This window comes from Alosa alosa, chromosome 10, assembly GCF_017589495.1.
Source record: "Alosa alosa isolate M-15738 ecotype Scorff River chromosome 10, AALO_Geno_1.1, whole genome shotgun sequence".
Taxonomy (NCBI): Eukaryota; Metazoa; Chordata; class Actinopteri; order Clupeiformes; family Clupeidae; genus Alosa; species Alosa alosa.
This window is the reverse complement of record NC_063198.1, coordinates 32,362,397-32,386,677: the sequence shown is the minus strand read 5'-3', so window position 1 is coordinate 32,386,677 and position 24,281 is coordinate 32,362,397. Positions and strand designations below refer to the sequence as shown.

General features: G+C 45.6%; 1 protein-coding gene across 1 annotated transcript in view; it reads left to right on the top strand.

Moving 5' to 3' along the window:
* Positions 1-6,374: 6,374 nt before the first annotated feature.
* The window catches only part of LOC125302370 (rho GTPase-activating protein 40), an 18,806-nt gene continuing 899 nt past the window's right edge, over positions 6,375-24,281 (top strand). The window contains exons 1-13 of the mRNA XM_048255526.1: positions 6,375-6,876; positions 11,501-11,700; positions 12,760-12,980; positions 13,826-13,910; positions 14,961-15,115; positions 16,299-16,464; positions 16,819-16,910; positions 17,311-17,388; positions 18,583-18,742; positions 19,802-19,884; positions 22,194-22,397; positions 22,733-22,876; positions 23,731-23,853. Of these exons, the coding sequence (XP_048111483.1) occupies positions 6,659-6,876; positions 11,501-11,700; positions 12,760-12,980; positions 13,826-13,910; positions 14,961-15,115; positions 16,299-16,464; positions 16,819-16,910; positions 17,311-17,388; positions 18,583-18,742; positions 19,802-19,884; positions 22,194-22,397; positions 22,733-22,876; positions 23,731-23,853 (1,929 nt within the window). The 5' untranslated portion in view covers positions 6,375-6,658. The remainder of the gene's footprint in view (positions 6,877-11,500; positions 11,701-12,759; positions 12,981-13,825; positions 13,911-14,960; positions 15,116-16,298; positions 16,465-16,818; positions 16,911-17,310; positions 17,389-18,582; positions 18,743-19,801; positions 19,885-22,193; positions 22,398-22,732; positions 22,877-23,730; positions 23,854-24,281) is intronic.

The following is a 24,281-nucleotide window of genomic DNA, read 5'->3' as shown; positions in this document are numbered from 1 at the left end:
TGTCAGTTTGACATGATTGCCGTGGCAGATGCATGGCTGGCTTCCCAGGTAGGTTGGACCAGGTGCTAAGAGCCGATCTAGCAATCCAGCTTATTGCACACATGTCAGCTGGTAAGCCAACAGTACCCTAAGCCGGTCTCTATATTCAACAAAGATTCTGTTTTGTTTGGGAGTATAAGCTTCTGATAAGAGTGGCATAGTAGTGCTTCATTTTCAGATAAATGAATGTGTGTTATGCATGCATGGACAGAGAATCCACTGCCAATAAATGGACTGTTAAAGTCTATCAATCATTTTTCATATTATTTGGCTGAGGAAGATATTACATAGGCTACAATCTGCAATGCAATAACATGTTATGTGCAATCTGAGTGTCCAGCTAATTTGCACAATGCCATCAGTCATTGCTAGGATACACTGTGTAAAACACACCACCACCATGTGCACTCCAATTGTCTTCCATTCCTTGGACAGCCATCATGAGACACTCAATCATAATTTTACAGACAGCTAGCCATAGCCATGGTATCCATGGAAACTGAAAAATAATCAGAGCCTGCGCAAAAGCTAGGGGGTGTGGCCATAGCCTCATCTGGGTCTGGAATCAAACAATGGGAGGAAGCAAATGGCCTCTTTCACACACACACACACACACACACACATACAGAGAGGGGTGCACACACACACACACACACACACACACACACACACACACACACACATACACATAGGGAAGGGGGTACACAGTCATACAGAGAGAGAGAGAGAGAGAGAGAGAGAGAGACAAAACATAGGCCTACACAAATACTTGATATAGGCTACAGCTGGAAAAATATACACAGAAGTAGGCCTATGCTCCTGGAAGACAGCAAAAATGAAGAAAAGGGATGATCATTGGTTTAAAAAAAATAAATAAATAAATAAATACATAATAATAATAATAATTATATATAATAACAATGTGTATAAATTATTATTTATATATACACTCACACACACAATTAAGGTTATTCCCTTAAAATTGACCCACTCAAGAACACAATTTTTTTTTCCTTTTGTAAATAAAAGAAAAATAAGATTGGATTTGAGATTGGATTGGCTGACAGTGACGATATGATTTTCAATGCTCATTTGCAAGGATTCGCATTCCAGTTGATGCGAATAGAAGATGGCTGGTCCAGCCTTTGCACCTGCGGTGACAAAACCAAAACAAAGGAATAATGAGGGAGCCCCGACGATTTGGAGGGGGGAGAAATCCATCACTAAAAAAACGACACACAACAGCACCGAGAACCCTGAGCAGAAGACACACTTTTGTTATAGTGTCTCGGTGACGTCACGAAGGTGAGGATAGCGTGGTTTTAACGTGATGGTGGTGAGTGACTCCTCTCCATCTGTCAGTGCTCAGAGACACATCCTGAGAATCTACCTATATAGCTGATTCTCATCTCACTCGACCGACAGCGCAGAAACCTAACTGCATCATCCTGTGCTGGGCACTCTTTTTCCAGAGGCAAGTTCAAATATATTCCTTTGTTTGAGAGCTAGCCATCGTGCCATAGCGTCCTGTTTACAAAGAACCTGGTAACCGTTAGCGAAACTGGCTAACACATGCTTTCTTGTCTATCCAGTCAGACGATGTTCCGATCGTTTAATGTTTTGCCTATTGACTGTGCGTGCGAGTGTTAAACGACACCAGAAAAAGAATACATTTATATTGGGGGGTTAGTGACTGAATGCATTTAACTCGTCTATTGTCATCCACAATATGCTCGCACAGCAAGAGGTTGCTATGGGCGCGATACCTGTTGCTATGGCTGCATTTACAATGAAAGGTATGTTTTTTGGGGGATGAATTCACATTTCTGTGTTCCTTGAGTCACGAATGTGTTTTTCTTTCGAAAACAGACGAATGAATGTCGGCGTAGGCTGTGTTATTTGATTCCCTGAGCAAGCGTGCTGTAATGCAAAGGCAGGACTTCATATTTATAAAGGATGTAACGTTATGCACGTGGATGTTTGCGGCTGCCTTTGAATACAGTCTATGTTTGAAACGCACTGTCAAAATGTCCTCAGAATGTTTACTGAGATGATGGGTTTTGTTATTGTTCAATTGCTTTTCAATATGAGATGCTATGATAATGTCCAAACGAGATTGATGTGTCCTGTAGGGAACTATTATCACCATATTGAACTGTTTGTCCATGTATAGCTAGGAACCCCATGGTACCTGGCCATCTTTGTCACTTAATGCAGGCATGAATAAATTATTGTGAGGAAATGCTTCCTGCTAGGAGCCCATTACTTCCTGGAGCTAGAGGTGATTACACTCAGACTGCTCTGCTTGACCAATAAAAGACATTCCTATTGTTTCCCACCTTGCAGTCCCCATTAAATTGTCCAAAATGAATGAACTCCACCCTATTCAACAGCTTTTCTGATTAACTTGAATGGTTTTACGCAAGCTATACATATTTCACTATTCTTGATGTATCAATTTGGAGTGGATGTTGCATGGATGAAAAAGATTGAATAGCCTACATTGGAAAGTTATGGTCTGGTCAGTTATTCTCAGTTATACCCAGTGCACATTTTGTCTGACTACAGCACTGAACAGCTTCAAATCGTTGGTTGGGCCTGCTCCAGCTTCCAGGCTGTGTAGCCTACTCTCCAGTGAAATAAAAGACTCTTGTCCAATAAAATATAGCCTAGGCCAAGTCTACTGTAGTGTATTTTTGTGCAAAAGAGGAATTTGCTGGACTTAGCATAGGTAAAAGTTCCTCTCATCCCATTCACTCTTTTTCTGTTTAATAGTAGTGAAGGACACTGAGAGTCAAAGTTGATGTATTAAAAGTGGTGTTTGTATTGAGTTTACCCCGTAGCACAACAGTAGAATTAAACAAGCCTACATGGAATACATACTGTATGCTAGCTTTACAAAGGGTGCATGTTGTAGGACTTTGGCAAAGTACAGCCGTACACTAGGCAGTGACAGTAGGCACCTTGTAATCCACCAAGCGCAGATGGCCAGCTGTAGGCAGATTACCGTAAGAAACTGATGGCCTTTAGTGAAACAGTGCCCGGGTGTAGGATTGTTGTTTGTCCAAGAGAGAGCGAGAGTTTGTGACTGACTCCTTTTTACTGCGCAAAGAGTGAGGCAGCACTTATCATTGGAATGAAAGTGGGCTTATGACAGTTATGACAGTTGGGATGAAAGTGGGTTTATGTCAGTTATGACACTTTGGAATGAAAAGGAGTTTAGATCAAACTTTTCATGGCAGCCAGACCGACCCCACCACAGCACCAAAATATGTGGTGTAAACATTGAGTTACTCATAGCCCTTTAGGCCTACTACCTTTTCAATTCAAAAACAAAACAAAAAGCATGATCAGCTGCTGTATTGGTTTGCTTTCTGTTACTTTTGTAGCTGTAAGCTTAGGCCTACTGTTAAAAAAAAGTAAAACTTAAAATATTCTTTAATGTTTAATGTTTGGATGGATCAAATGACCTAGCATTTTATGACTGACTATTACTCCATTTCTTTGGATCAAGTTCATGTTATTCACATGCCTGTTGTAATAATTAGGTTAGCTATCTCAACCATGCAGTAGTAGGTCAAACTAAATGGAAGATCCTACTCTATTCTATATAAACTAATCGCTATGCACAGACCTATACATTGTTCTCAGGATTGTTGTTACATTTTCTGTGTCCCCCCTCGCTGTGTACCGAGGACCAGGGAAACGCAATAAAAAGAATACCTGAAATAGTAATAGTAGACCAGGACTAGAACTAGACCCATTTGAAATCATTTGCCCTACATTTCCAATATGCCATTATGTGGCACACCAAATAGCATAGTTCACCTTTGTAACCCAGTAACATTGATAGAAAACTCTCCTGAAACACAAAATCTCCTGAAACACAAAATATCCACACTGTCGTTACTTTACGTTAATGTTTGGCTGAGAGAAAGACAACCGTGACATGTTTTGTTTGTGTGGACTGTGCCAGTGTGTGACATATGAACCCAGTTTACTACACGTCATCTGATTGCAGGCGAGCGTCAGTCTCCAGATGACTCCTCTGTCCCTGCTGTTTGTTTGCACCAGGACTACAACTCAGGCCCTGTGCCAAAGGCAGATTGCAAGGGCATCACAGGTTCCCCATCTCTCTCTCTCTCTCTCTCACTCTCTCTTTCACTTTCACTCTCTCTATCCCTCTCTCTCCTCTCTCAATCTCTCTAGACCTATCTGCCCCCCCTCCCTCCCTTCAGCTCGTCCTTGTGTCATCACATGCTTGGCTGCTGTTGGCACAGGGAGGTCCAGGTGTCACGTTCTACAGTGTCTGGGCCTCATCTTGCTTAAGGAGGATTGCAAGGCCACCAGAGCAGGGAGGGGTTTGCTCAGGCAATAGTGCAGACTGTCATGGGTGGAGAGGGAGATGGTGGTGGGGTTGACATGGTGGAAACCCAGTGTTCCCCCCAATTAATCATTGGAGATCAGGCCAATGGGGGGACAGATGAGCCGCTGGACAACAGGCAACTGACCAAAGAGTTTTATCCTAACTTTTCCCTGACAATCTCCTTGAAACAATGAGCTCAGATAATGGACTAAACTGTGGCAGCAGATACAATAGCAACACAGATGTCCCAACACGTAAGCTGTTGTGTCTGTCTCGTGCCGTAAGCACTTTGATCCAAAGCGATTTAAAACACGGTCAACTTCTCAAAATCAAACCCATGATGGTGACAGCACGTGACTGGTCCGGAGCCACCCTCATGCCCGTTGGCATGGTAACCAAAAGTGCTCTCGTGTTCCTGTTCGGAACATCATGAAGAGGTGCACAGCACACAGAGAGGGCAGTATGTTCTTCTCCAGTCCCCTTCGGTCTCTCACTGCTCTTCAGCTCCCGTGCTGTCAGGTCAGCACCTGTCAGCAGACCGCCGCTGTTGTCCACTCAGCAGGCGTTGCTGCCTCACTGGGCTTTTAGGTCAGGTTCAGACTCATCACAGGAGGCCAGCAGGGTTTTACAGCCCCGGAGGAGATCTGTGTTGTGTTGGTAGGGAAAGCTGTTGGCACGGGTTTGCCTATCTGAGATTTAAAGCTGCAGTTGGCAAGATTCTACCTCCACCTAGAGCCTGTTATTTGTTTTGCAAAATTCCACAGCTCCCGGTTCTTCTGGTCCAATCAGAGCAGGGCTGTGTGAGATCTGACTCTCAATCACAGTCTGGTGCAGTCTGGTGCGCACTGACGAGCACAAACTCGATGAGAGGGTGCTCGGTGGTAGTGAGGGAGGGGCATGAGAGTTGTAAACATGCAAAATTTTGGCTGTCCCCTCAATCTTGTCAGCAACTGAGCTTAAACACCTTGCATGCCTCAATGCAGCCATGTACCACAAAATGGTATTTTTATGTGTATTGTTTTTTTCTTATAGGGTGAGCATGTAACCAGGAATAGACAGCAGAATATTACTTTAGGTCTTGACATAAAAGATTGCCTAATAAACAGAAGGAAATTGCCAAGGTGTGCAGCATTATTTGGTCAGCAAAACTGAATAGAGTGTAATAGTTTTATTATTATCCGAGTAAATATAACGAGCTGCCCGTTTCAATGGCAGCTCAGAGTCCAAGTTTAATATGAGTCTGCTATGTGGCCAATAGGACATTAGTTAACAGCTATTTAAGTGGCATCAACTGATTCTTCATGTGATGATCTCAGGACACACATGCGGGACCTCTCGGAGCGAGGAAATGAATAAGGTAACATTAGTTCACATTTTTGAAGGATTAGGCTTGATCCTGCAGTACTGTAGTCCTGGGCTTCCATAAGGTCCATTGAGCTCCTTTTAGTCATGATGGTGTCACGTAAGCCGTGGCGCGAGCCCCTTTCAGGTTTTTCCCAGAAAACAACGTTTTACGTCAGGCGCATTCCCTCACCCCATGTGGTGTTCCAGCTCCCTCATGAATGGCGTGCCCTGTTTCCCCCCTCTGCACCAGCAAATGCAAGAATAGCCTAATCTCTGAAGGTGGGGGGAAAAAAACATTCCTGAAGGTGTATTGGATTGAGCAAAAAGCATAAGGGATTATGACGAGATGGTGAACAGAGCCTTAGTCCGCCAGCAGTGACCACCAGCCCCTTCCTACTTCCTCAGTGGACTAACGTCCAGAGGATCTACAGGCAGGACCTCAGTGTGAGCCGCACGGAGACCACAGCAAGAGGAACCAAGAGCAGCTACGTCAGTAGCCGAGGTGCGGACCTAGGAGAAGGACAGGAAAGGGACTTTTCCAGCCAGTGTTTTTGGCCTTTTAGTTGAATTGTAGAGCTCGGACGAGGGTGGAGCCGAGGTGGGCCTGGAGGACCGCGGGGGAGCCGAGGTGAATTCCAGCTGCTACGAGTTTGTAAACGGACACGTCGTGTTCAGGGGCTGGTGTGGAGCAGCAGTGGTGACACACCAAGCAGTGCACAGGAGTGTGTGTAGCAGCAGTGGTGATACAGGAGTGTGTGTAGCAGCAGTGGTGACACACCAAGGAGCGCTCAGGAGCACGGAGGCGAACTGCTGAGGAGAAGAGGGGGGGGTGATCCAGCATTTATTTTACGCAGGAAGTGATGCGGGACCCGGCGTGCTGCCCCCGTACGGTTCCTTTCCTGTAGCAGGATGCGACGCGGTGACGTTCCAGCGAAACTGTCCTTGCTCCTCATGTGTTTACGCGCAGACGAGATTACAGGGAAACAGCTTGCCGGGGGCAGGCAGCTGCTGTTTCCTGCGATTTGCCACGGTAACCTGGGGGACGAGGCCAGGATGCCGTGGGGGAAAATTGCGGCTCAGGCCCGACTGCGCCGTGCGGGCAACGCCAATGGACTACCGAAGGCCAGGTAGGCTCAGGACCCCACTGACCACAACTTATCTGGATGCTACATGTCTACCTGTCTGTCTGTCTGCTACTAAGTCAATAAGTCCGTCTCTTACTCAGTGCAATAGTGTCTTGGTTGGTTTAGGAGGTCTTGTTGAAATAGTGTCTCAGTTTCAGAATGTCTTCGTTTTTGAGGTGTAAATAATTAGGCTTGTAAACATCAGTGAACTGTAGAATACTCACCCATAAGGATATCTGTAAGCATAGTAAGCAATTATCTGTGTTTGTTTAGTCGCATATGCTTCATCATGAGGTCAGTCTTGCAGCTGTCCTGCAATTAGTGTATGCTCCACTTCTGTGCTAGAGATGCTAGTGGTAGTAGGTTTCACACGTCCACATTACTTAACTCTGAACTCTCCTGGACATAAGAGGCTTTGAACTCTGCTGTGAGGATTTAGACCAGTGGCCTTGGAGTAGCGCTGTCACTGTCACTGATCACAAAGCAGATTAGTCCTTTGCTCCATTGCCTGAGCTGATACTCCTCACAAATAGGCAAACCTGTAGCCTATCTAAACCTGTGTTCACTGACCAGACCTGGACTAAGATTGGATTTAGACCAGTGGCCTTGGACTAGCGCTGTCACTGTCACTGATCACGAAGCAGATTAGTCCGTCGCTCCATTGCCTGAGATGAGGCAAACCTGTAGCCTATCTAAACCTGTGTTCACTGACCAGACCTGGACGCTAGTGATGAATGTTGCATTTGACCTAAGAAAATGCTACTTCCTGTGTTGAGTGAGAGAAAGTAATGATGGTGTTGTCATCAGAAATTGTGTCAGAAAAGTGTGCTGATGGTACGGTTTAGAATGTGTGAGGCGTATTGAGTGTACCTCACTACCTTCAGTGAGGAGGTGTATTGTTGTCGTGCCGAGAGAAAAATAAATGCTCTAGGTTTTTTTCTGGAGCCAGAATTTCTTCATTCCTTATTCAGCTTCACTGACTTGATTCATGAGTCTGTGTCACTCATAATGCCGCACTGGAAGAAAACAAGGGAGAGGTTGATATTATTATTATTATTATTATTATTATTATTATTATTATTATTATTATTATATACATACTGACATGAACTCATGGAGAACTACACAGGCTTCTGAAACAGGCTTCCTCACCACTATCACACCACTGGCCGCATTAAAAGGGAACAGTGAAACCTGTGCTTGCGTCATCAGTCTTCCTGCCGGCAACAACATGGGAGTTTCTTAATCAAAGGTCAACATTCTGGCCTTGAAATATAGTAAGAACTGCAACTATAACTGAAGTTCCTGTCAAGTGCTGCTGCCTGAAAACAAATCTTCACCTGTTTGAGATTATGAGCTAAGTCCCTTATAATGTCTCTGGTGTCAGTCAGACAAACAGATCAACAGATCTCTGAAATTATGTACTGTCAGATATTTGGCATATTTTTGAACTACAGTCAAGCAAAAGGAATGCATTAAAAGGGTAAAGAGAGAGAGAGAGAGAGAAAAGAATGAGTGAAAGGAATGAAATGTGTAGGTGGCATTCCAGAAAAGCCTGTTCCTCTAGAACTGCTCTCTCTTCAGGGGTTTTGAGTGGATGCAAAGATAGAGTTGACAATATGTCAGTTATAATCAAATTCTGGCGAATGAGAGATTGCATTGAGTTTGTTTTGGTTGACTGATCCGGAAGGTCATTCATCAGTGTCTCTAGCTGCTCATTTGATTACAATACTGTGACTGTCCCTATTTCCTCTCACTTCCTGACTTCCTGACTGACAGAGCCATGAAATCGATAATATGAAAATGTGTGTTTTTTTTTTTTTTGGGGTATTTTTGGGGGAATTTACTTTATTATGGAAGTTGACATGTCAGTTTTGGCTTATCTCATCTGTTGAATTTCCATGACAGTCAATGGGGAAATGAAACAGGTGTTTATTTTTAAAAAGGGAGATTGACTGATATGCACGTGTCCAGTTGTGTTTGGTTGTGTGTGTGTGTGTGTGTGTGTGTGTGTGTGTGTGTGTACTGTGTGTGTGTGTGTGTGTGTACATGTGTGTGTGTGTGTGTGTGTGTGTGTGTGTGTGTGTGTGTGAGGCCTTCTGTGACATCAGCGCCGGAAGCCACTGGCTAGGGTGTGTCCACACTCGGAGCTGACAGGTGTGTATGGGGTGGGAGGAGGCTCCAGTGTCCCCTCACACACCTGTCAGCCATTCTGATGGAGCAGTCGTAGATAGATCAGGCAACGTGAAGAAGAAACCAGGGACGGACGTCAGCAGAATCCTCGCGTAAGCGAGCTGCGTGGTTTAGGCCTTTTTGATGCTGAAGAGCATGAGAGCCAGGGAGGAGAGCATGCGTCGGCTGATTCCCTCCAGGCAGATTGTTCGCGGGAGCCCACGTAGCCAACGTTGGAGACCAGCGGCCCACCCACAGATCAGGTACCACATAGAGAGAGAGAGAGAGAACAGCCTACACACGGCAGTTTTACTTTATAAACATAGACCGCTGGAAATCTACTCTTATGGACAGAGGTCTGTGGTGGCTCTGAGAGTCTGTGTGTACGTGTGCGAGTGTGTGTGTGTGTGTGCGTACATCCCGTATCGATCCTCGCGAAGAGAGCTTAAGAGCTGCGGTGGTGTTTGTTGACCTTCATACCTGGCGAGTGGCGGTAAGGTTGGCCTGTTTTCGCTCCCAGCTGACTGGAGCGAGAGTAATGGAGTGTTGGGTGCGGGCAGATGTTGCATGCGGGAGCCAGAGTCTGTCTGAGTGCTGTGGGGCGCGGGGAGGAGAGAGCATGTGGCTAAACGCTTCAGCTTACTTCATATGGGTTTAATAGCAATGCTTTTTTATTTGCCACATGTCACACAGAGATATGCAAAAGTATTATGGTACAATATGGACCCTTTCAACAATAAAAACAAAAACAATGCTTGAACGTTCTATTTGGGCCCCAATCTACTTCCTCTGCATTAAGATAACATATGGAATGTTAAAAAGGAAGTCTTGTGGGGCCAACTATGATGCTGATAATGGAACTCTCTTGAAAGGGTCCATAAGAAGTATAGCCTAATATAAAAAGTATTTTGGGGAGATATACAGTACTGTCGCACTGCAGTCTTCCCTTAGATAGATGTCTGTATTACATTATTGTTTATTTGGGATATAGTGGTGTGTGTGTGTGGCATGTGTGTGTGTTTGGGGGATGGGGGTGTAGGTCACGTCGGATGTACTTCCTTCTGGGTTCCTGTAGAAACTGGCGTAGCCTACACTCCCCTCCCCCCTCTCCTCTCCCCCTGGTGATCCTGAAACTAGTTTTGCATGTCAAAGTGAAAAGGGCTGTGTTAGTGTTATTGATGGGCTTCCTTGTGTCTCGTGGGAGATTGGGAGATAGGACGCCATGCCACAGCTACTTTAGTCTCACTACAATAAGTAAACAGAAAAGATTATTATTCGTTGTTTATCGTCCTCTTTGCTCTGCTGTGTGATCTGGTCTAATAAGAATGTAAATTGTATGGGCCAGATGTGTTCACATCTACAGTTTGCTGCATGTCATTTGGCTCTGTTCATTGAGCCAATAGATTTGTGTTGGAGATAATCATTTGCTCATTGTGGTCCTCAAATACTAACTACAGATATGCGTCATTGAAAAAGGCACACAGATTTGCATAGGAAGTGGCTTCTTAAATGGCAGTGTGTCGCACAAAGCATTTGTCATGAGTTTCATTGTTGTTCGGTTAAAAAAACATGAAGGCACAGCAGTTCTCGACTGCGTGACCCAAGCCACATCCCAAAGGCTTGGAGACCGCAGTTTCCTTCCCTCAGTGTAACGGCGTGGCCTGGAGGCCAGTGTTTCAGGCCTCCTGGAAGAATAGCCACCTCGCTGCCATACACACACACACACACACACACACACACACACACACACACACATTCTGAGCCCACAAGAATGTGTATGTAGACTCCCTTTGCTCTTGCCACAGGAGGTTTTCATGGAAATGAAAATCCCTTCGTAAATCTACTATGTGTCTTACACAATAAGCAGCTTTAAGCAGCACAATGCTGAACTGTTTGGGATTAATTAGCAAGAGTAAAGGTAGTGCTCTTTGCACTGAGTGGTGGCGGGAGACAACAGAGACATCTAGTGGTCATGTGAGGAAACTACCTTTCCAAAGATCAATAGAGCGCTCCTATTTCCTCTCCGTCCTCGGCCGGCTCTGCTGATTCGTATTGATTAGTCTCTGTGAACTCATCTTGTTACACTTGGCTTCCTCCCTTTGTTTTTCGCTCTCCTCCGACTCTTACTTTTATCCCCCTTTCACCCACAGCAAGGTGATACGGCTGCTCTTCTATTACCCAATCAGCACATCTGCCCTTACTCCCCATCATTCATGTTCTCTCTAAACCTATTTGCACATTTAGGCTGATGATGATCCAAAAGGCATTATGCCTCTATTGATTTCTCCTCCTCCGTTCCCCTCTCTATCCCTCCATCTCTCTTGTTCTCCATTCTTCTGTGCTGGTTGTCATGTTTTTCTCTCTCCCACTTTTGTCTGCATGTGGAAGTCCTTCCTTTCTTAAACACGTTCCTTATGGCCGGCTTTGCCTTGCTTTTGTTTGTGGTCTCTCGCAGGGACCCCAGCCCCACCGAGATGAGCGTGGAGCCCTGGGCGCTGGACACTCAGGACCAGGCCACGTCGGATCAGTGCCCCGAGCCGGAGCAGCCAGACAAGCTGTGCCTCGACTCGTTCTGGAGCGAGGTGGAGACCATCCGCAGCAGCAGCAGCTTCTCCGAGCCCAACCCCAACCGACGAGATTCCAAACAGTCCGAAGGTGAGAGGGAACGAGAGAATGCAGTTCTGAGAGGGAACGAGAGAGAATGCGGTTCTGAGACGGAATGTGAGAGAATGTGGAGTGAAAGGTGCAGTCAGCGCTTCTAATGCCAGACAGTGTTTTTTTGGTCAAATTGCTCCAACAATTCCATTGTTTGTACACAGCCCTGGAGATTTTCTCTGTCAAATTAAGCTAATTAGTCGTCACAGGCCTCTGGCTGTGTTTCCACTGTTTTGTTCTACCAGTGATTTCACACACACACACACACACACACCCCTGGATTTGTAAATCAAGTGGGACATCAGCATAGTGGCTTGGACGAAGCTATAAACAGTTTCACACAATCAACTTAAAGCTTAAAGAGCCCGTTTAAAAAAGTTCATAAATGGGCACATAAGGGAGCTCAAATTGACCTGTTGAGCTCAAATACCACAACAACTTCTGGTGAAAATGGAACTGCAGACTGCATCTTTAATAGTTGATTAGATTATATCTAGATTATGATCTAGTCTATCTGTGTGTGTGTGTGTGTGTGTGTGTGTGTGTGTGTGTCATCCACAATGTTTATGTTGTGTGTTTGGATTTGTTGTTGTTCATTATTTACAATACATTGTGTTTATTGTCCTGTTTGTTTGTTTGTTTGTGTGTTTGCCTGTGTTCTCATGTGTTCTCATGTGTTCTCCTGTGTTCTCATGTGTTCTAATGTGATCTCATGTGTTCTCATGTGTTCTCATGTGTTCTCATGTGTTCTCATGTGTTCTAATGTGTTCTCCTGTGTTCTCATGTGTTCTAATGTGATCTCATGTGTTCTCATGTGTTCTCATGTGTTCTAATGTGTTCTCATGTGTTCTCATGTGTGCCTTGTGTTCTCATGTGTTCTCCTGTGTTCTCCTGTGTTCTCATGTGTTCTAATGTGTTCTCATGTGTTCTCATGTGTGCCTTGTGTTCTCCTGTGTTCTCCTGTGTTCTCATGTGTTCTCCTGTGTTCTCCTGTGTTCTCATGTGTTCTCCTGTGTTCTCCTTTGTTCTCATGTGTGCCGTGCCGCTCGTCCCCTATAGAGGGTGAGCAGGAGGAGCAGTGGCTTCAGGATGCGGGCCTGTCTCCTCTGATCCAGGAGGACGGAGAGGACGTGGACCAGGTGCTGCTGCTGTCCACCCTGACTCGCACGCAAGCGGCCGCCGTCCAGCGGCGCCTGGACTCCTACACCTGCTCGCTACGCAAGAAGAACAAGCCCCCCCCACGAGACGTGAGGGACATCTTCAACCCCCCACACTCACAGGTGCGGACTCCATACTAAGAGCAGTATCATGAGGTCATCCCCCTCAGTGTTGCTAGTTGATGCTAGTTGACATATGCTAGTTGAGTATGCTAACTGTGACATGACTGTTCTTATTGAACGTAAAAAAAATGATGATATGTAGGTAAACAGAGCTATTGAACTATTTTTGTTTGTTAATAAGGCTGCATTGCAATACATAAACTGAAAATGTGTGAATGAAGTAACTTGCTCAGACGAGCTGCGGTGACAAGCTGCATTCAGTCAGCACTGCCCTTTCCAGTTGAAATGAATACCAAAATAATATTGACATTTCAAATGCTTTAACAGGACAGTTACAGAAGGGCAAGATTTGATTAAAGCAAGGGAAGGGACTCATAATGGATGGGATTCAGTAATACAAGAAACGCCTGAACACATTGTGTGACTTCAGTCCATCAAAATGTAAAGTATTTTCTCCTTCCAAGGATTTGTCCATAGCGTGATGTCTGACAGTCCTAAAAGGATCCAGCACTCGCCCAGTAAAAGCCAAGGCTCTACCCTTGTCCCTGAGGCTGTAGCACTGGACAATGGCAGCTGACCTATACCCACAAAAAGACGCATCATCCTCAAAAGGGCAGCCTTTTGTTCCGCTCGTCCAAACAGCACAAGAGGGACAGTCACTTCTTTGTTGGCTTTATCGGCGTCGTATCAGCAATTGCAGCCCGCGGTCGCCCTTATCAGACGCCGTGAAAAGCGCGCTGTCCCAACGCTGCCCACTACAGGGAACGAGCGCTCGTCTTGTACTCCCATCGGTGATTTGTATCTCTGATTGTGTTTTTTTTTGCTCTGCCTTTTATTTTTTGTAGGGTCCTCTGACGGAGCGTCAGGATTCTGAGGAGAAGCAGGAACCTCGGAGAAGCATGGAGACCATCTCCAAAACCCCTCTCTCAGGTAGCGGTCACTCTCTCATCTCCAAAACCCCTCTCTCAGGTAGAGGTCACTCTCTCATCCCTCTCTTCAGCATGTGCTAAGATGTTCTTTTTGCTTTGTGCTGCTCGACTGGCTCATTGTATTTGTCTTGCATCTCAGCAGGGCCCAGTGTAGTCCTTGTTTATTTATTATCCATTCAATGTTTGTGAAATTCACCATAATTCTTCTCACCTGTCTGTAACTGTTTGTCCAGTTTTTGCGCTCCATCCATTTGTGCACAGTCCGTAATCTGTAAGTGACAAAAAGACGAAGAGACTCGGACTGCGAGCTAGACCTAATGTTGGCTATCAACACAACAATCTTTCGATAGGATCAGGTGCTGCAACTTTAATTGGAAAGCGATCCATCCATCCTTTTCCAATTTGGTTTTTGACTTGGTGTGTTTTCCTGCACGTGCGCCCCTGGTGATCTGGATCAGGGCAGTTCACACAACGGTGGGTCAGGTGGTCGGATTTGGCCTTCGCTCTCCTCAATCTGGCCGCATCAGACTCTCTGAGTCTAATTGACTGCGATTAATCCAGGACTGCTCTCTCTCATCAAGCCATCAGGCTGTGTGTGTGTGTGTGTGTGTGTGAGCAGGCGCGGGCGTCAGTATACGAACTCCTTATGGTCAGAGCCCTGTCTCCACAGCTTCATGTTTAGCTGCTCTTAAACCGTGTCACAGGTGCTTTTGGGTCTGAGATTACCCCTCACGCTCCCAGTGCGTCTACGTGTATGTATTGGTATGTTTGTTTCGACGAAGCTTCAGCGATCACCCCAGTTCAATTTTCCTGCGTCCACTCGAGCTTTTTGCGTTCATGGAGATTCCATTTGGTCGATGAAGATGTACGTATTTACCTTGCTTTAATTATTTCTAGATTTGGGTAGCTGTCAAGCGTCGTTGAGAGAGAGTTTAGATGAGTGTGCTGTCTACTTGTGCCCTGAAAATTGGGTTATCTTACATGACAGCATGTTCGTGATTCCATAAACAGTTAGGTAACTCAATTATTTTTTATCTTGTATTTATTTCAGAGAGGTCAGTGAGCGTAGACTGTCAGAGTGGACTGCCCAAGGAGGAGATCTTCATCACAGACGTGGCGTACTGCGAACAGGCAGCCATTCTGCTGAAACAGGCCAAGCTGCCGCAGACCACCAGCCAGCGACGCAAAGATGACGGCACACTTCCTGTGAGTACTCCCTTTGTGTCTGTGGCACACGCACACACATACACACACTCACACACGCACACACACACACACACACACACACACACACAGACGCACACACACACACACACACACACACACACACACACACACACACACACACACGCGCACGCACACACATACATACACACACACACACACACACACACACACACACATACATGCACGCACACACACACACACACACACACACACACACACACATGCATGCACGCACACACACACACACACACACACACACACACACACACACACACATACATTGGCACTACTATCTCTGACATCACCTATTTTGCCCTAGTTCCTTCCCTCTTTATTATGACCTCGTTTTCATTTTCCTCATCTATCTCTCTCTCTCTCATTCTCTCTCTCTCTCTCTCTCACTCTCTCTCTCTCTCTCTCTCTCTCTCTCTCTCTTTCTCTATCTCTCTCTTTCTCTATCTCTCTCTCTCTCATTCTCTCTCTTTCTCTATCTCTCTCTCTCATTCTTTGTCTGCCTTTTGTTCTTTCATTCTCTCTCTCTTTCACTTCCTGCCACTCCTTCCTCCCCACACACAGACACACACACACATGACGTTGTCTTTAATCAAGGCCTGCAATGAAGCTCGTATGAAATGATTCAGTCTCTGATGAAGCCCATTGTGGTAAGATATGGGACCTCGGAGAGATGCAAATGAAGGAATTACCTTGGCCGCCAAAGGAGCGCGCTTCCCAATAATCCATTAGCATGGGGCAGAATTGTGTCAGTCAGAGAAGGAAATGAATTTGAGTGCTCACAATCAGAGAACTCACCCTGGGGTGCCGCTGGCTAGACAGGGAGATGGTTCAGCCTGTTGCACGTTTGTCTGTAGCACAAAAAAAACTGCTTTGCTTAGGAATCTACCTGCTGTGGACATGAGAGACTGTTGCCGTGGATATGAGAGACTGTTGTCATGACACTTGTGTTTGTTTGTTTGTTTCTCTTCTCTTCTCTTCTCTTCTCTTCTCTCCTCTCCTCTTCTCTTCTCTTCTCTTCTCTTCTCTGCTCTTCTCTTCTCTTCTCTTCTGCTTTTATTTTCCTTTCCATTTCTTTCTCTCTCTCTCTCTCTCTCTCTCTCTCTCTCTCTCTCTCTCTCTCTCTCTCTCTCTCTCTCTCTCCTCCTAGAGAGTCGTCTGCCCCCAGTGCAGGCTAGGCGTGACCCGCATCCCTGACCTCTCGCAGCAGGACATGAAGAAGGTCCGCCAGCTCGCCCTCATCGACATGACGGCCCTGTGTGACCTGTTGGAACTGGACGTCAAGCGCCACAAGACCGTCAAGAGGAAGATCTCAGGTCTGTCCACCCCACCAGCCTCATCCCACCTCATCCCCACCACCCACTACCCTAGCGCCAGTTTGTCCATGGCAGTTATGAGTGGATGCTTTAGAGTCTCCAGCTCCCCTCTGCCTGAATTTGCTCTGAACGGAGGCAACATGCAGGGCTTAGATTTAGCTACTATTCTTAGTTTTTCATGGAAGACCACAGTTTCAATCTGCTATCTTGCGTCCTCTGTCAACACACTCGTCATCCTCGCTGATGTGTAAGTGTAGAGGAAGATCCTAGAGAGGACTGACGGGTGTCTGTGATGATGTCTGTAGTGCCTCCCTCCGTCGCCCTCATCTACGCTTCTTTTTCCTCATCCAACAGACAGCTCACTCTTTGGGGTCCCTCTGGCAACGTTGGTGGAGAATGACCAGAAAGTCAAGGCCAACACAAACATTCCCCTCATCCTGCAGTCGGTAAGCACCCAGTCACCGGGTTTACAACACAAACATTCCCCTCATCCTGCAGTCGGTAAGCACCCAGTCACCGGGTTTACAAATGCTTGCAGTCATTCATGGTCTTAGGGAGAAATGCTGTGATGTGAGATTACTGTATATGGGCCTGTTGGTGTTGTAGAACATTAGTACTTCAATTCTGCTACATTTAACACATCTACATTACTGTAACCCTAAATGCAAGGCTAACAAAGGCTGGGTAACATGGGGCTAACCAAGATTAGCTATTAGCATGGCAAGCCTAACATAGGACTATGCTTTTGACTCATTTGTGTGTTTAATTAATGCTGGTCATTGAACAGAGTAGGTAGATGTTGTGTTATATTGTATATGCATTAATGTGCCTTGCTGTCCTTTCCAGCTGCTGTCTTTCCTGGAGAAAAAGGGCATTGACTCTGAAGGGATCTTGCGGGTCTCAGGATCCCAAGCCAGAATCAAGGTGAGCCTTCTTTTCATCTGCGTTGTCTTCTTTTGTATTCTATTCATCATTAATCAGAATAATCAACAAAGAATACAGCGAGTGTATGAATTTTAATCAAACAATATTTCTCAAGCCTCAAGTAATAAAAGTGAAAAGAAAGACTGACATATCTATAAGAAGAATGCAACACTATTGAAACGACTAAAATGTTGAGGTGTGATCACTACACAGTTAGACAATTTGCGAACGGGAAGGGGGGCGGGGTCAACACCGTCACGAAAAACGTGTCGAGAAGACAAGCCGCAAATTAACTGCAAAAGAGATTTGCAAAGAATTAAGCATGACGTTTCCAAGCGCCATCACAACAGCACCTGTGATGTGCGGAGGCACGAGGCTCAAGGCCCTCTGAGGCACTGGGGAGGTCCAAAAGCCAAATCACAGCCCCTGTTAAATACAGGGTTCCCACGGGTCATGGAATTTCTGGAATATCATGGAAATTTGATAAAGTCTATTCCAGACATGGAAAGTCAGGGGATTTTGTTATAGTAGTTTAAAATGTACTTGTCAAAATACATTAATGCAGTATATGTCCGTGCAGATTTGGTATATATCTGGTAATTAGCTTTACTGCTTGCTTGAGTGGTTGTGGTTAGACCAACTGTGCTTATTCAATGCCCATTTATTCATCTCACACTCTAAAAAAGTCAAAATATTCTTGAACGCTATGCGGCTACTCTGAAATCTTTGGTCGGTATTGTACAATTCATTCTATAGTAGTTCATGGAAATTCATGTTTATAGTCAGGGAAAAGTCATGGAATTTTACGTCTGACTTAGAGTGGGAACGCTGTTAAATAAAAACACACGGGCTGACAGCTCAAGAATGAGATAGAATACCTTCAAAGGTGTTCTGGACAGTGGAGATGGCTGAGCCGCTAGATGGGACTGGGCAGTGGGAGTGGATTGGGGTCTAGATTGCTCATGGCCACAGAGATCCAGTCAGATTCATTCTTGAAAGAATCACCATTCTGCCTCTGAAACTGAACAATCAAACATTTTCGTTGTGTGGTATTCTTTGCATAACATTCATTTCTTTTGTCTGTTCCACAACACAAATTCTAACACACTGTAATGTATACACAGTATGTAAGAATGTTTTTTTGTACCAATAGAATGTGACACTCATAATATGACACTGATCTGCTTGGCGTAGCTCCTGCAGCAGAAGCTGGAGAGCACGTTCTACTCGAGCAACTTCAGCTGGGACGAGGTGAGTCCTAACGACGTGGCGGCGCTCCTGAAGAAGTTCATCCGGGAGCTGCCCTCTCCGTTACTGACCGCCGAGCACCTCAACACCTTTAACGCCGTCAGGGGTGAGCTGCCTACCGCACAATCTCTATCACAATCAGTCTCTATCTTTCTCTCATTCTGGCCACGTGATTGGAATCAGTTCTTTGAGAAAGGAAAGATGAAGAATACAGTTCAGAGATCAAAACCATTTTGCACGTGTTTGATACAGTCAGGAAAGCTGAGGTGCGTTCAAATTTAGTGTGGCGAATGTTCGTGGTGAACAGTTACATTTGAACGATTTGGTGTTAACATTCCATTGTAATCAGATTGTAACGGTTATTGCATTCTTACCTTCACCAAGCTTAAGGTCTTATGTTCGCGGAGAACTACCTCCGTAGATTGCAATTGTTTGCAAACGTTTTTCCCGAAAACTCAAGGCAAACAGAACGTTTACAAACATTTTGAATTTGAACACACCTCAGGTTCTGAAGGGTTAAAGAGAAAGACCATTATTTATTTACGTAGCCACTTTACTTATCTCAATTATCTGAGATGAGCACCTAATCTACCAGGTCTTTCACATACACAACTGATTAAATCCAACGATATCCAGGTGGCTGCCTCTTCTGGAGGCGTCTCCTTTGGTGTGCTGCAATTTGACATATCTGTGCACACGTCATTGCAGAGTATGTTATATAAGCTTATTTTAATTCTATAGCTACTATATCTACTGACGAGATAACATAACACTGATCTCTTAAGTAATTACATGGTAGTCCTGAATTCATATTGAGCACAAAAGGTCCCCATACCCTACTCCGCCATGATGTCCTCAATCTTAGATAAACCCCTATCCTGACACTGTATCCGCATGGCATGTCACATGATGATCTACACGTTTACGTGACTATGGTTGGATTGTGGATTATATAATCCTTTATTAAAATGCCTGCAGCAGTCTGTTCTCAGGTGGCTGTGTAGCGAAGCACACATGTTGTTTTGAACTGTGCAGAGCTGTGCACTGCTAGAGGCTGTTTAAAAGTTGCTTTGTGTTGTCTTGTGTGTCCTGTTGTAGATATCCCTGATCTGAAGCAGAGGCTGTTTAAAAGTTGCTTTGTGTTGTCTTGTGTGTCCTGTTGTAGATATCCCTGATCTGAAGCAGAGGCTTCACGTGCTCAACCTGCTCATTCTCCTTCTGCCTGAGCCCAACAGGAACACACTCAAGGTATCATACACACTCTACTTTCACTCTCTCTCTCTTCTTCTCTCTCCCTCTCTCTCACACACACACACACACACACACAGTCACACACACACACACACTTCAGGTACTCAACACACCACCTCACAAACACACACACACACACACAGTCACACAGCACTACACCTTTCGACTTCTAAAATGCTGCTCAGTAACACTTAGCATCCACACACAGAGATTCTAGCTGCATATGGATTCAGCAAATGATGTCCATCCAGGCACTTAGGGCCAGTGCTAAAAGCCACGCTGGAATGCGAGGAATACCTCTCTCGTTGTGTAAGTGGCTTGCGCTGAGCACATACTTTGCGGTTCATTCCACGGGCTTACATAATGAAGCTAATGCAGCAGAGGATGAGTCACTCTTTTGCACATCCCCACGTAGGTGTGGGCCCATATTTCCGTCCAAAGCCCTGTTGGTTTGCATTTTCAATCTGGTGTGTATCAAAGCGAAACGCGCACGCCTTTATGTAACCTGCCTCCGAGCAAACCAGATGCTTTGTTTCACCGTTGTGTGCGCCTGCTGGAGGAATGTCCGCTTCAAGTCCGCGTCTAGACTTTTAAATCTCTGGCCTTTTGTTGTGTTTCACCCATGCGCTCCATGCCAGTCCAGGTCAACTGCATGTACGAGAGCATGTAAAAGTTAAGCCACGCAAACTATCTGTGGTTATTGTAATGAGTCGTTATAAAAGCTGCCTTATAAAGGCACCAGAACTAGCACCTGGTGTCACGACAACCGAGTGTGACGTAATGCTCCTGAAGGCTTATGCAAGCCGCCTGCAAACCAGCAGGTATCGCTCAACATTTGGACAGAGAATGCCGCTCATTTGTCACGACTCAAGGAACTGGCAACTTTGGCAGGATTGTGTTGCATGAGCAATCTGATGCGATTTCCTCTCTGTGTCTTAAACAGGACACAGATTTACTGAAATTAAAACCTTCTGCAGACCATTTTAAATAATAAATAAGGATTTATGTTTTTAACACTATTAATACATTCTGCTGTAGAAATATTTATCTTAGAAATGTAATTCTATGACAACACAGTTCATTAAGAAAAATATCCAAATTGTCATGCGATCTTCATCTTCCCTTATACTCCTTAATCTTCTTACAATTCCCTCACACTTCTCACTCTTACATTTCCCTCACACTTCTCACTCTTACATTTCCCTCACACTGCTCACTCTTTAAAAAACGCTCCATCTTGCACAAACGGCTCATCTTACGGGTTTTCCATCGCAGCTCATCATCTTATCATTTGCCCCTCACACTGCGACCATCTTGCGGTTTCTCCATTAAAAGCAGGATATCCCCCACAAAACTTCATCTTCTTCGGAACCCTCACACTTATAAAATACATTTCCATCGCACACTGCTCACTTTATCGTTTTCCTCACACTTATCATCTTGCGTCCATTTCCCCATCCGCATCAACATTTCTTTCATCTCTCATGTTTTCTCCATTTTATCACACGTTTCACTCTTTTAATAAATGTCACACCATAAAAAAACATTTAATGGCACTGTCGTTTTCCTCCAAAAATTTCATCATCCTTTTCACACTTCTCATTTACATTTCATAAACACTTCTCACTCTTTTCCATTTCACACTTATCACTCTTACAATTCCTTACGGTTCATAATTCTTTTCTCCATTTCCTATTTTATCGTTTTCCATCGCATTTATCATCTTGCGTTTTCATCACTGTATCGCGTTTCATCATTTATAAACTCTTACGTTTCCTCTGCTTCTCATATTTGTCTGTTTCATTTAAAAAGCTGTCATCACTCTTACATTTCCCTCACTTCTCACTCTTCTCCATTTCCTTCACACTTCTCCTCTTGTTTCCCTCACACTTCTCACTCTTACATTTCCCTCACACTTCTCACTCTTCTCCATTTCCCTCACACTTCTCACTCTTACATTTCCCTCACACTTCTCACTCTTCTCCATTTCCCTCACACTTCTCACTCTTACATTTCCCTCACACTTCTCACTCTTACATTTCCCTCACACTTCTCACTCTTCTCCATTTCCCTCACACTTCTCACTCTTCTCCATTTCCCTCACACTTCTCACTCTTACATTTCCCTCACACTTCTCACTCTTCTCCATTTCCCTCACACTTCTCACTCTTCTCCATTTCCCTCACACTTCTCACTCTTGTTTAGTGTAAACAGCTGGCAGGGATTAGCCACCGTAGCATTGTAGCTCCAGATCATGTTGGATGGCTTGAGTGCTGAGCCCCTGCGGTGTCGTGTGCTCCCCCCAGGCTCTGCTGGAGTTCCTGAGTAAGGTGGTCTCGCGCGAGCGCCGCAACCGCATGAATCTGTGGGCCGTATCCACCATCATGGCGCCCAACCTCTTCCTGCACAAGTCCGTGCCCAGCCGCCTAGACGGGGCCGACAAGGGCCAGGCCGAGCGTGCCGCGGACATCATGAGGCTCCTCATCCGCTACCAGGACCTGCTCTGGACGGTGAGCACACACACACACACACACACACACACACACACACACACACACACACACACACACACACACACACCTCAACACTTACAGTTTATCATATTAGTATAAGAATATAATATAAGAGTATACACAGACCCAAATTAGGGCAGCCGTGGCTCACTGGTTAGCACTCTGGACTTGTAAGCGGAGGGTTGCCGGTTCGAGCCCCATCAGTATTTCATACAGTACATATATGTTTGAAAGAGATTTCATGTTGATTGAGATATGAACAACAAGCTTGTGTGTTTTTTGCTATGTTGATATTTTCCCCTGAGTCTCAATGCTTCTCTTTCTCTCTCTAGATTCCTAATTTCCTGATGAGCCAGGTGCGGAAGCTGAACGAGAACAGTAACCGTCGGTACCAGTTCTACGACAAGCGCATCAAGAACCTGCTGAGAAAGATCCACACAGACAGCAGGGACAAGCCAGACAAGAACTCCACAGAGGTACAGAGAGAACGTAGCATCAAAACAAACGGACGCCATCTGACCCTGCTTCTCCTGATCAGAAATACTGGGAGAAGAATAGGAGAAAGGCCCCACGCAGCTTATATCAAACTTCTTATTGCACAGACGCGTTTCGCCATAGTGCTCACTGCTTATTCTCATAAAAAATGTTACTAAACGTCACTTGAATTGAAAATAAAAACTGAGGCCCTTCTAATTACAAGCACTACCAGCACTAGTGAGTAAAAGTTGTACAAACGTACATCACCTTAGATGCGACCTTAGATGCCACCCACACACAGGCCATTTTTAATCAGCGTGCCTTCTCGAATCGTCCACATGAGGAGAGGCAGTGTCCATGCCTGTCTCGGCTCACGGTCAAGCCTGGGATTAACGCAGCAGGTGGTAGAGCCCACAGCTCTTCGCCGGGTTGAGCGCTCGGGCGGTGAGAAACGCCGTAATGAGATAGCCCTCGCTTATCCCTCGTTAGAGCAGGGCCGCTAATCCCATTTCCTTCACACACGTCCTCCGGTTCTCCCACCCTGCCCCCCCCCCATCTCACCTCACGTCACCCTGGACAGTGACCACATTACTCCCCAAGCAGATATCTATGGCCTCCATTGTGATGTTGACCTATTTATTTATATTTAAATATATTTGTCAAACCACAGTATACTGGAGGAAGCTTATAATAATAATAATAATAATTTTTATAGAACTCAAGTCACTCAAAAATGTTTATTATTCTTATGCGTCTGTGAAGTCTAATGTGTCTACATAGTCAACAATAAATGTCCATGTGAAAATAAAGATTGTGTTCTCTTTCCTCCTCTTCCTCGTCCTCTCGCTTGTAGCCCTGCCGCACGGTGAAGGTCGAGGTGGGCGGCGCTCTGGGCAGCACCATGGAGAGAGTCTCGATCTCAACTCGGCGTGCTCCAACCTGCGCGTGCTGCCGGGACTGCCCCTCCTCGACAGCGGCAAGGGCCCGCGGGATCATATCCTGCTGTCCACCCGCACTCTCACACAGAGGTCCGCTTACAATCCACAGGGCCAGCACACACCTGGGACCCTTACACACACACACAGGACCGCACACACACACCTGGGGCCCCTTTTACACACACAGGGCCGCACACACACCTAGGACCCACACACACACCTGGGCCGCACACTCCACCTGGGCCCGCACACACACACACAGGGCCCGCCCACACACACACACACACACACCACACCTGGGATCATACACACACACAGGGCAGCACACACACACACACCCCACAGGGCCGCTTTTGGACACACCTGGGACCACCACCACACAAACAGGGCCAGCATCACACACACACCTGGGACCAGCACACCCGCACACACACACACACACACACAGGGCCCACCACCCTGGGAC